Source organism: Microtus ochrogaster, unplaced genomic scaffold (genome assembly GCF_000317375.1).
Source record: "Microtus ochrogaster isolate Prairie Vole_2 unplaced genomic scaffold, MicOch1.0 UNK47, whole genome shotgun sequence".
Lineage (NCBI taxonomy): Eukaryota > Metazoa > Chordata > Mammalia > Rodentia > Cricetidae > Microtus > Microtus ochrogaster.
The window spans coordinates 2,607,469-2,620,835 of NW_004949145.1; the positions used below are offsets into that span (position 1 = coordinate 2,607,469).

At 40.4% G+C, this 13,367-nt stretch overlaps 1 protein-coding gene across 1 annotated transcript in view; it reads right to left on the minus strand.

Annotated features, from left to right (window-relative positions):
• Window positions 1-2,396: 2,396 nt before the first annotated feature.
• LOC101995422 (natural cytotoxicity triggering receptor 1) overlaps window positions 2,397-13,367 on the minus strand; it is a 20,915-nt gene continuing 9,944 nt past the window's right edge. Inside the window, exons 4-7 of the mRNA XM_013354548.1 lie at window positions 5,102-5,380; window positions 4,853-4,900; window positions 2,775-2,825; window positions 2,397-2,647 (exon numbers count right to left, since the gene is read on the minus strand). Of these exons, the coding sequence (XP_013210002.1) occupies window positions 2,397-2,647; window positions 2,775-2,825; window positions 4,853-4,900; window positions 5,102-5,380 (629 nt within the window). The remainder of the gene's footprint in view (window positions 2,648-2,774; window positions 2,826-4,852; window positions 4,901-5,101; window positions 5,381-13,367) is intronic.

Sequence of the window (13,367 nt, forward strand, 5' to 3'; positions counted from 1 at the left end):
TGTGTATTATTATGTTTTCTTTAAATTTTTTCACTTTAAAGGAGCTAAGTACAGAAAGACATTTCATTGTGTGGTCTGCTAAGCTAATCCAGCATGTAGATCATAAAGGTATTTTGACTTCAGAATTTGGGTCTAAGGATATTATGCTTTGGAAAAGAGGTTCTTCTTTTGTTTTCACAGAGGATGAGACCCTTTTGATTGCTTCTAGACCAATATGATATGATACACCTTCAATTTGGAGTCCCCGGTAATGGATACAAACAACCATCAGTTGCCTACAGTGCAGTGAGTGACATGAATGCCAGAATTTAGGCTACTTTCTAGATATCACTCCTCATTATATCTTTGTATCAAACCAGGAATAGTGGCACATGTCTATAATCCCAACTCTTGGGAGGCTGAGGATGGAGGATCAAGAATTTGAGGGCATCTTTTTTTTTATATTTTTATTTTTCCAATAAAAATTTCCACTTCCTCCCCTCCTCCCATTCTCCCACTCACCCACCTACCTCCCCCTCCTGTCTTAAGTGAGGGTAGGGTACCATGCCCTGTGGGAAGTCCAAGGCCCTCCCCCCATTTGAGGGCATCTTGAACCACATAGTGAGATTGTGTCTCAAAAAACAAAACAAAACAAAACAAAACAGCCTAAACCAATCAACCAACTAACCAACCAATCAGCAAAGAATAACAATAAAGCACCTTATAGCATTTCTTTGGGTTTAGGAATATCCTTAACAGTAAACTTAGCTTTAGAGATGGGTTTTACATGCCTGATGTGTCTGTATAGTAGGGAATGATGATCCATATTATATATTATTGGAGCAATCAAATAGTTCAAGGAGGAAAGAGCTGCTGGACCTTCTACCTCATATCAAGACTCAGGAGTCTCAAGTTCCATGTTGTATTCATGTGCCCACTCACTCAGTGTGTTTCCTGATATCTTCTTGAGGACTGATAATATAACCACCAAATTGATCAACTCAATTCACATGAAACCTATACTATAGATGGGAACGTGGACATTTTGAGCACTAACAGGGTTCTGGTGCTATAATATCAAGGGAAGGTTCAGTGGCTCAGATGGAAAAGTCACTTGACACCAAGGGTGATCACAAGTTCAATCCCTAGGACCCACATGGTATGCAGGAGGGGGGAAACCAAGGATTGGGTGAGAACCAGCTAAGACACACCTTTATCTCAGAATTATTTGTTCTTACTTTGCATTTCTAATTGTATGTTGTGGTTGCGATGGTTTTTGAAACATTTCATACATGTTTAGTTAGGGTTTCTGATGCTGTGATAAAATACCATGACCAAAAGTAATTTGGGGAGAAAAGGGTTTATTTCATTTTTCAATTCCATACCACAGATCATCACTGAGATAAATCAATACAGGAACCCGAAGGCAGGAGCTGATGCAGAGGCCAGGGAGGGCTGGTACTTATTGTCTTTTTTCTCATTTTTTTTCAGCCTGCTTTTTTACAGAACCCAGGACTGCCAGTCTAGGAATGACACTGCCCACAGTGGGCTGGGCCCTCTACATCTCTTATCATCCAAAAATTGCACTGTAGGTTTTCCTACAAGCCAATATTGTGGGAACATTTTCTCAACTGAGGTTCCCGCTTTCAGAATGACCCTAACTTGTATCAAGTTGACATAATTCTAGCTAGGACAGTATATGTTTACTTATTGGTTTGTTGTTCAGTACTTATTTTGAATGAAATTCTTGCAGACAAAGGAAAGAAGAAAGAAATAATGATAGATTAGCAAGGCGAAGGCTCAGTAGGTTAAAAACACTTGCTGTATATGTCTAACAATCTGTGTTCAATCATTGGACCCCACAAAAAGCTTATGTATTTAGGAACATAAATGTATATACATATATGTGTGGCAAACAAATATGCTGCAATAGCTTGGTTGTTCAGGACACTTGTTGCTCTTCCAAAGGACTTGTGTTCCATTCCCGGCACCCACAGGGCAGCTCACAGACATCTGTAACTCCAGTCCCTAGGGATCTGACACTAGCTACATACATGATGCACAAACATACATGCACAAATATACTCGAACACATAAAATAAATAAATAAAATTAGAAAAAAATGCTAAAGACAAAAGTAGTAAGGAAATATTCCTACGGCCAACATGTTTTTTTTTTTTTTTTTTTTTGGAAGGTAGTTTTTTTTTTTTTCTAGGAAAAACCAGAGTGTTTAAAAGTATAGCTTGCAGTAAATAAACTTTAAACTTAAAGCTTAATAGAGACAGAGAATTTGTCTATCGTAGAATCTTAGACATTTCATCTCACCATGCCCCTTTAGGATGTTTTGCCAGACTGGGTGACACTACCCCCTCATTCCTGTAATGATGTCTTCCTTCCTCCAGGGGGCAGCATAGAGCTCATAGGGCCCCAGGTCCAGGAGTTGCCTTCAGTTCCCGCAAAGAAATTGCATTCCTTTGTTCCTCTTCAAGGGAATGTTGGACTCTCCATCTTCTTTTGTACTCCCAACTTGGTGATCTGTTCGCCCCCTCTTTATCCCTCTTCCTGCTGAGCCAGTCTTCAACCAAAAGCCATACTAGAGTCATCAGGACTATGCATGCCAGACCAATCCGAATGAGATTTTGGGCTGTATGATCCCAGAAGGCAAAGTCTGGAGTCAGAAGACAGGGTCACTGTTGACAGAGGCTACACCTACCCCATCCTCCCTCTTCTTCTTTGACATTCCTGCTTTTCCCTGTGCCTTTCTTCAGAATCTATGCTTCTAGATGTTCACTTACCCTTCTGTAATCCTGATTCTTCTTCTGATGAAAGGTTGTACTCCCAATAATCTGAGGATAAGGAAAAGAAGAAGGGATGAATGAACAACGGTGTTGGATCCTTCCTTTGAAACATTTCTTTTTCTGTATAGGCTCCATGGCATCTCATGGCTTTGCAATGTTGGTTCCCACCTAGAAACCCAAGTCCTCAGAGCTTCATCTGGAAATAGAGTAGACTAGTAAAGGAATGGATGTACTTAAGTATGGGTTCACACAGAGTACTAATGTATGGTCATGCTAGACAGAAACTCTGGGGAAGCCTCATTTTCATCATTCATTCAATATAATCTCCTTTTCAAATGAAGACAAATTCACACATGACATTTTTTTCACCATCTGAAGTAAGCTCCACCCCTTCCCCATCATCACTCCTATGATGCTCTGTTTTAAATGTCAATTTGCCACAATCTAGAACTGTCTGAAAAGAAGTGAGGATTTATCTAGATCAGGTTGGCCTGTGGGCATGTCTCTGTGGTATTGCTTTTATTAATAATCAATGTGTGAAGACCCAGTCTATTGTGGACATCACCATTTCCTGGGCAGGGTTGTATGAGTGACATAGGATAGGCGAACGCTGGCTGAAAGCAGAAACAGGTAGCATGGAGGTATTTGTTTCTTTCTGTGCTTTGTTGTGGATGTAATGCAACTAGCTGCCTGAGTTCTTGCAGTGACTTTCTCTCAGAGATGACCTTTTTTTTTTTCAGAGTTGCTTTTAACCAGGGTGTCTTATCACAGCAACAGAAATGAATTTTCCACCAGAGAAGAAGGTAACTAAAATAGAGACCTGTAGTTGCTCAAGGAGTAGGGAATAAGAGAGACTGTGGAATTCTCAGCCCTAAATGAGCTTTGTCACATCCCTTCTCCCAAGGATTAGGGATTATTGTGGAAGAGGGGGTGGAAAGACTGTAAGAGCCATAGGTAGTGGATGATTACAAGGAAATAGTGTCTTCTGATCACATAGGGCAGATGCACATACAAACTCATGGTATTATGTTAGCATTTATATGGCCTGTGCAAGCTCAAGCTAGACCAAATCCCAACATGGAAAGAGGAGATAGGTGTGAAGTCTCACCCCCGGAAGGGGGATCCATTAGCATTTGATAGCTGCTAAGCAAGGGAAGAGTAAGTTTCTTTAGAGTTATTGTCCCCTGGTAGACTGACCATACTTTTGTGGAAGGCTACACACACAAGATATTTATGAGTTTTAAAAAAAGTGAAGGTAGAAAAGTTGGGTAGTGAGGGGTTGAATCTGGTAGGAGTTGAGTATGATCAAAACATCACATGAAATTCTCAAAGAGTTAATACAAATTTAAAAACTGAGATGAAACTAGCCCACACAACTGTTTTTGACCCCAGTGCCTCACTGGAGTTCTGTATCATCTTCCACATGGTTATGCATCTCTCTTCCTTTGTACCTCCAAGTAGTTTCCCTGTGGCTTTTATCTCAGATGCTTCCCACTCTGGGAAACCATCTTTCATATTGTTGCCTTCCTCCCCGATCAATTTCATGCATTATCTTTTCCTATATCACTGCTTCCCTCTTTATGTGCTAGAGAACACATTTATTTATTTTTTTCTGACTTGTCTTTTGGTTTGCTTCCTATTGCTACAATATAAGTTTCACAAAGGTAAGGATGTTTGGCTGACTGACTCTGTAGCAGCTGCTAGTTGGGTGATGTACATTAAATGGATGTTATGAGTAAATACCTCAATTTAGTGTCATTAGAAAAGTTCGATCTTTCCCATGTTGTGTGTGTGTGAGAGAGAGAGAGTAGGCCAGAGGTCAACATTGGATATCTTTTTCAAATCCTCTCCATCTTAGTTTTTGAGACAGGGTCTTTCAATAAACCTTGAAATCACCGATTCAACTAGACTGGCTTGACACTGATTCACCCCTCCATAGCATCAGTATTACAGATGTAGGGTACCATGCCTGGATTTTACATGGGTGCTGTAAATCCAACTTGGGTTCTCAGACTAAGTGCTTTACCAATAGCTAATTCTCCAGCTCTTTTCTGGTGAATATGGAAGTGACTCACCAAGAGAAGTAGGGTCTGTGGGTGCAAGGCTGGTGTTATCAACATCTCCTAGAAATGGAAAACAATTTTAAAAAGTGAGAATTTTATGTCTCCTCCTATATCCTTTATTCCTTCACCTTTCTCTGCCCCTCTGGGGTTCCCGATTGGCCAGCTGTATCTCTAAATAGCAAAGAACTCTTTGTTACCTTTTAAATCTCTGTCAAGGGCATCCCCTAGGGCTGGGTAAGACACAGGTGAGAGTGTCCTTACCTGGGATGAGTAGTGTCACAGGTTTACTGGGGAAAGACCACACATAGTCATTGTAAGAGCCAAAACATCTGTATGTCCCTCTGTGGGCTCTGGTCATAGGGCCCATGGGAAACTCTGCTTTGATGGTTCCAAGTCTGTGCTGGATATGGTTGGATCTTCCCTCCTTGAGCAGAAAGAATTTGCTTGTCCCAGAATCCAGATGACAGAAGAAGGTCACATTCTCTCCCAAGGTTACTTCAGGTCCTGGATGAACCCAGAGGTTGGGCGTGTCATACAGACCTGTGGGGGGAAGCAGGGATGGTATATACAGTGCATTATCTTACGGCAATTCCTCAATCCACTGCTTTCCTTTCCCTATGACCATGTATAGCTCTTTGGAATCGTGCTCATTCTGCTTCCTAAACTTGTGGTTGTCACAGATTGAGCCATTATCTTTTGGGACTAAGGCCTAGTTTCTGCATCTCTCTCTTCCCTTGGCTTTGAGTTTGGCTCTCAGGACCAAAACCACTAACACCACCAGAAGCCTGAAGGTGCTCTACCCCTATCCAGAACCATTGTATTAGAAACCCAGGGATAGGATAGCCTTTTATGCTTTAAAAATTGTTAATTTTTGAGATTATAGTATAATTACACCATTTCCTCTCCCCCATTCTCTCTCCTAAACCTCCTGTATACCCCTCCCTTGCTCTCTTTCAAATTTGTGGTAGCCTTTTTTTCATTAACTGTTGTCATATACATATATGTATACACAAATATATGTATGTATATGATTATACATGTTCCTAAATATGTGACTACAACTTGTTTAGTCTGTATACGGTTACTTGTTTATTTGTTGGTATGTTTTCAGAGTTGACCATTGGGTATGGGCTAACCGATTGGTACGCTCTTTGCTAGATAAGACTGTTTCCTGCTGACAGCATTCCTTAGTTGCCTTTAGTTCTGTGTGTAGGGATGAGGCCTCCTGGGCTATATACTGGCCTAAAGAAATCTTTTTGGGAGGTTGGGGGGAGAGAGCTGGGGAAGTAACTCAGTTGATAAAGACCTGAGTTTGATCCTTGGATCTGGGTTTGATCTCCAGCATCTACATAGAAATCCAGGCATGGTGGTGCATGCCTGTGATCCCACTGATGGACAGGTAGAGACAGGCAGATTTGTTGGTCAGTGGTCTAGTGTATGTACTCGGTCAGTCCCATATGACACTGCTATTAGTATCCTTTGCCTCAAGAACTTTTTCTTCTCAAAACAAGAAACTTTTCAACTATTTTAAACAACCCCTTTCTGGCTTCCCAAGATCTGGCAATCACCTTTCTATATATATTTTTTTGTCTCTATGAACTCAATCATTCCAGGTAACTTGGTTAAGTGCAATCAGACAGTTTTTGTCCTCCTGTGACTGGCTTGTCTCCATTTATGTAATGTCCTTGGGGTTCAGCCACGTCATAGAGTGTTCCAGAATTTTCTTCCTTTGAAAGGTAAAGTAATATTCTATGGTATGAATATAGCACATTTCGTTCATCCATTTATTCACCAAGAGACACTGGTGTTATTGTTTCCTTCTTAGCTATTGGTTTATTTAGTTACTTATTTAATCTATTTTTTCTCTGTGTGATTGTGTGTGCTATGTGTTGTGTATGCTCCTGTGTGTATATAAGTGTGTGTACCTGTAAGCTCATATGTGGAGGCTGGAGGTGGGTGCTCTGCTCTATCCTTCATCTTATTGCTTTGAGACAGGGTCTCACTAAACCCACAGCTAGGCTGGTGGCTCTCAAGCCCCAGCAATCAGGTGTTGTTCCCTGCCCAGTTCTGGTGATGCAGACATACCTGACTTTTTACGTGGATTTGGCGATTGAATTGAGCTTCTCATACTTGAACAGCAAGCTCTATTATTCATGAGTCATCTAACTAGCCACCTTTTGGCTGTTGTGACCAATGCTCCCATGAGCATGTATGTGAGAGCTATCTGTGTTTTAAAAGGCCTCTAGGGGAACATGGGATGTACTCACTCATATTTGGTTTCTAGCCATAAATAAAGGACATTGAGCTTATAATTCGCGATCCTAGAGAAGCTAAATAAGAAGGTGAATCCAAAGACAAACATATAGGCATCCTCCTGAATATTAACCTTCATCAGGCAATGAAAGGAGACAGAGACAGAGACCCACATTGGAGCACTGGACAGAAATCTCAAGGTCCAAATCAGGTCCAGAAGGAGAGGGAGCACAAGCAAGGAACTCAGGACCGCGAGGGGTACACCCATACACTGAGACAATGGGGATGTTCTATCGGGAACTCACCAAGGCCAGCTGGCCTGGGTCTGAAAAAGCATGGGATAAAACTGGACTTGCTGAACATAACGGACAATGAGGACTACGGAGAACTCAAGAACAATGGCAATGGGTTTTTGATCCTACTGCATGTACTGGCTTTGGGGGAGCCTAGGCAGTTTGGATGCTCACCTTACTAGACCTGGATGGAGGTGGGAGGTCCTTGGACTTCCCACAGGTCAGGGAACCCTGATTGCTCTTCGAGCTGATGAGGGAGGGGGACTTGATCGGGGGAGGGGGAGGGAAATGGGAGGCGGTGGTGGGGAGGAGGCAGAAATCCTTAATAAATAAATAAATAAATAAATAAATAAATAAAAAAATAAATAAAAGGCCTCTAGGTGTTTTTCAGGCGAGGTTAAATTTGAGAGCCGTGTGTGGCTACATTTTCTGATGAAACTTCATTGTGTGCCAACCTCTTCTTGCCCAGCTTTGATTCTCCTGTCCATCAGTTCTTAGACATACCCCGGCACACTTTGTTCAGAGATCATGACCTAAGACGCTTTTGATGCCAGGAGAGAAAGCTGACCCCGAAGTTTAACCCTGCAGAAAGTTGCTATGATTAGACACACCGCCTGACTTCCAGTCAAGATAAGCAGTGTCAGAGTGAGGCATAAAGAGTTTTCAGTGAGCGGGACTCTGAAATACAGCCTGCTACTACACCGAGAGGACCAAGAGGTGAGTGTTCAGCCACTAGGCAGGACACTCCACTCTTTAGGCCCTCCATACAGGGGCAAAACCTGGGCTTCTCCCCCACCTGCCTCAGCTTTTCTAGCCAGCCAGCAAGAGAGTTTCCTGCATGAAGGCTGCTCCCGTACTCCCATCCCATTTATTGGACCCTGCAAGCTATAAGTCTCACCGTGACCCCAAACTTTCCTATCCCCCATCCCCTGCAACCTCAGTGGAACTCTGAAACACAGCCTGGTACTACACACAGAGGACCAAGAGGTGAGTGACAGCCACCTGGAAGGACATCTCACTCTCTAGGCCCTCCATACTGGGGCAAAACCTGGGCCCCTCCCTCACCTGCCTCTGCTTTTCTAGCCAGCCAGCAGGAGCGTTTCCTTCAGGTAGGCTGTTCCAAATCCTCCATCCCATCTATTGGACCCTGAAAGCTCCAAGTCTCACGTGGCCTCTAAACCTTCCAAAATGGCCCCACCCCGCAACCTTGGAGGAATGCTGAAACACAAGCTGCAACTACACAAAGATGACTGAGAGAGAGGACCAAGAGACAAGCTCTGAAGCACAGGCTGTGACTACACAGAGTGGACCAAGAGAGTGAACCAGGAGAGAAGATCAAGGGAGAAGGCCAAGAGAGAGGGCCGAGAGAGACCTCAGTGGCTCCCTGAGACACAGACAGTGACAGTACAGAGAAGACTAAGAACAGTTCCCAAGACACAAACAGCCACTGCAAGGATTGGACCAAGACACAAAGATACTGCCAGCATCAATTGAAGGAAGAGATGGACAGGCACCAATGCAAGAATTCATCCAACAACCTAAAAAGCAACATGGTAACACCAGAACCCAGTGGTCATACAACAGGAAGACTTGATCATCCTAACCAAGAAGTAGAATAAAACGATTTTAAACATAACTTTATGAAGATCATTGAGACCTTTAAAGAGGAAATAAAAAACTCCCTTAAAGAAATGGAGGAAAAGACAAACAAAAATTGGAAGAAATTAATAAATCTCTCAAAGAAACCCAAGAAAACCAAGAAAAAACAACCAAACAGGTGAAGCAAACTGTTCAAAACTTGAAGAATGAAATAAGGACAATAAAGAAAACATAAAGCAAGGGAATTTTGGATATAAAAAATCTGGAAAAATGAATGGGAACTATAGAGGCAAGCATAAACAACAGAATACAAAAGATGGAAGAGAGAATCTCAGATGTTGAAGATACTATAGAGGATATAGATTCATCAGTAAAAGAAAACATTAAATTGAGTAAATTCTCAACACAAAACATCTTGGAACTCTGGGACACCATAAAAAGACCTATACTAAGAATAATAGGGGTAGAAGGAGAAAAACTCCAGCTCAAAGGCACAGAAAATATATTCAATGAAATCATAAAAGAAAACTTTCCTAATCTAAAGAAGGATATCCCTATGAAGGTACAAGAAACTTACAAAACACAAAATAGATAAAAAAGGCTTCTCACCATATAAAAATAAAAATGCAAAACATGCAAAATAAAGAAAGAATATTAAAATGTGCAAATAAAAAATGGTCAATTACATGTAAAGGTAGACCTATCAGAATTACACCCAGCTTCTCAATGGAAACTATGAAAGCCAGAAGATCCTGTTGCAGAAATTATAGACCATGGATGCAAGCCCAGACTACTATACCCAGCACAGCTTTTAATCACCATTTATGGGGAAAACAAGATATTCCATGACAAAACCAGATTTAAACAATACCTATCCACAAATCCAGACCTACAGAAAGTACTAGAAGGAAAAGCCCAACCCAAGGAAGGTAACTTCACCCACAAAAACAGATAACCCTCCACCATAAAGTCCCAAAGAAGGGAAACACATGACTACTACCACTGAAAAATAACAGGAACTAATAATCACTGGTCATTAATATCTCTTAATATCAATAGACTCAATTTGCCTATAAAAAGACACAGGCTAAGAGAATGGATATGAAAACAGGATCCATCCTTCTGCTATTTACAGGAAACACACCTCAACCTCAAAGACAAACAATACCTCAGACAGAGTAAAGGGTTGGGAAAAGATTTTCCAATCAAATGGACTTAAGAAACAAGCATATGTAGCTATCCTAACATCTAACAAAATAGATTTCAAATTAAAATCAACCAAAAGGGATGGAGAAGAATACTTTATAGTCATAGCAGGAACAATCCATCAAGATAAAGTCTCAATCCTGAACATCTATGACTCAAATATAAGAAAAACTCACATATGTAAAAGAAACATTACTAAAGCTGAAATCGACATCAAACCACACATATTAATAGTAGGAGACTTAAACACCTTTCAAGCCAACTGTCCTTAATGGACAGGTCAACCAGACAGAAACTTACAAGAGAAATAAAAGAACTAACAGATGTCATGAATTAAATGGACTTAACATATCTACAGAACATTCCACACAAACACAAAAGAATACACATTCTTCTCAGCACCTCATAGAACCTTCTTTAAAATTGATCACATACTTGGAAACAAAGTAAACCTCCACAGATACAAAAAAAACTGGAGTAACCCCTTGTATCTTTTTGGATCACCATGGTTTAAAATTAGAATTCAACAGCAACACTAACTTCAGAGAGCCCACAAACTCACAAAAATTAAACAGTGCTATATTGAACCACCCCTGGGTCAAGGAAGAAATAAAGAAAAAATTAAAGACTTCTTAGAATTTAACAAAAATGAAGACACAACATACCCAAACCTATGGGACACTATGAAAGTAGTGCTAAGAGGAAAGTTCATAGCACTAAGTGCCCACATAAAGAAAATGGAGAAAGCTCACATTAGTGACTTAACAGCACATCTGGATGCTCTAGAACAAATAAAACAGACTCACCCAGGAGGAGTAGAAGATAGGAAATAACCAAATTGAGGACTGAAATCAATAAAACAATACAAAGAATCAATGAAACAATGGGTTGAATCTTTGAGAAAATCAACAAGGTAGACAAACCCTTAATCAAAATAATCAAAAGACAGAGAGAGAACATCCAAATTAACAAAATCAGAAAAGAAAAAGGGACATAACAACAGACACTGAGGAAATTCAGAGAACTATTAGATCATACTACATCAACCTGTACTCCACAAAATTGCAAAATGTTAAAAAAATTGGACAATTTTCTGGATAGGTACCACATTCCAAAATTAAATCAAGACCAAGTAGATAATTTAAATAGACCTAAACCTGCATGGAAATAGAAGCAATCATCAAAAGCCTCCCAACCAAAAAAAAAAAAAAAAAAAACAAAAAACAAAAGCCCAGGGCCCAATGGTTTCAGTAAAGAATTCTACCAGAATATCAAAGAAGAGCTAATATCTATACTCCTCAAACTGTTCCACATAATAGAAACAGAAGGAGCAATGCCAAACTCTTTTTATGAGGCTACAGTTAACCTGATATTAAAACCACACAAAGACTCAACCAAGAAAGAGAATTAGACCAATCTCACTCATAAACATAGATGCAAAAATACTCAATAAAATACTGGAAAACCGAATCCAAGAAAACCTCAAAAAAAATCATCCAACATGATGAAGTCGGCTTCATCCCAAAGGTGTAGGGATGGTTCAACATATGAAAATCTACCAGTGTAATCCATCATATAAACAAACTGAAAGATAAATACCATTTGATCATCTCATTAGATGCTGAAAAAGCATTTGACAAAATCTAACACCCCTTCATGATAAAGGTCTTAGAGAGATCAGGGAAACAATCAACATATCTAAACATAATAAAATCAATATACAGCAAGCCAACAATCAACCTCAAATTAAATTGAGAGAAACCCAAAGTAATTCCACTAAAATCAGGAACAAGACAAGACTCCGGACTCTCTACATATCTATTCAGCATGGTTCTTGAAGTTCTGGCTAGATCAATAAGACAACAAAAGGAGGTCATGGGGATTAAAATTAGAAAGGAAGAAATAAAACTTATGTTATTTGCAGATGATATGATAGTATACATAAGAGACCCCAAAAACTCTACTAAGGAATTCCTACAGCTAATAAATACCTTCAGTAATGTGGGAGGATACAATATCAGCTGAAAAAAATCAGTAACTGTCCTATATACAAATGATAAAGAAACCGAGAAAGAAATCAAAGAAACATCACCCTCGATGTGCTGAACCAGTGGCCAGCCAGACCCCCCCCCCAAGAAAGGGAGCTCAGCTTGCCCCTCAAGTATTCTTTTCCATCTGCGGGATCATAGGATCCCCCAACTACTCAGCCTGCTTTGGGGCTGAGGGTATGGGGACAAAGTGGTGAGGGCAACTGCTGCAGGAGTTTCTTTGTCCCACTGAGCCTGCACCCAGCAAGCACACACTTTTGTCTGCGAAGTCCCTGGCCAGCAAGTGGCCCAGATCCTGTACCAGAAGATCCGTTCTGGAGGGCATTTGAAGGAAGAGATGGGCAAGTGCCAATTCAAGAATTCCTTCAACAATCTGAAAAGCAACATGATAACACCAGAATCCAGCGAACATACAACAGGAAGACTTGAACAACCTAATCCAGAAGACGTACAAGAAATAGACTTTAAACGTAACATTATAAAAGTGATAGAGTCCCTTAAATGGGATGTGAGAAACTACCTTAAAGAAATGGATGAGAAGAATAACAAAAAGTTTGAAGAAATAAAAAAAAATCCCTCAAAGATACCCTAGGAAACCAAAAAGCAATCAAACAGGTCATGGAAACAGTTTAAGACTTGAAAAGTTTCTGCAATATCCAGGACCTTCTTTACAGCAAGCCGACAGCCAACATTAAAGGGACAAAAACTCAAAGCCATCCCACTAAAATCAGAAACACGACAAGGATGTCCACTCTCTCCATACCTCTTCAATACAGTGCTTGAAGTTCTAGCAATAGCAATAAGACAACATAAGGGGATCAAGGGGATTCGTATTGGAAAGGAAGAAGTCAAACTTTTGTTATTTGCAGATGATATAAGGGTGTACATAAGTGACCCCAAAAACTCTACCAAAGAACTCCTACAGCTGATAAACACCTTTAGTAACGTGCCAGGATACAAGATCAACTCCAAAAAATCAGTTGCTCTCCTATACACAAAGGATAAAGAAGCAGAGAGGGAAATCAGAGAAGCATCACCTTTCATGATAGCCACAAATAGCATAAAATATCTTGGGGTAACTCTGACCAAGGAAGTGAAAGATCTATTTGACAAGAACTTTAAGTCTTT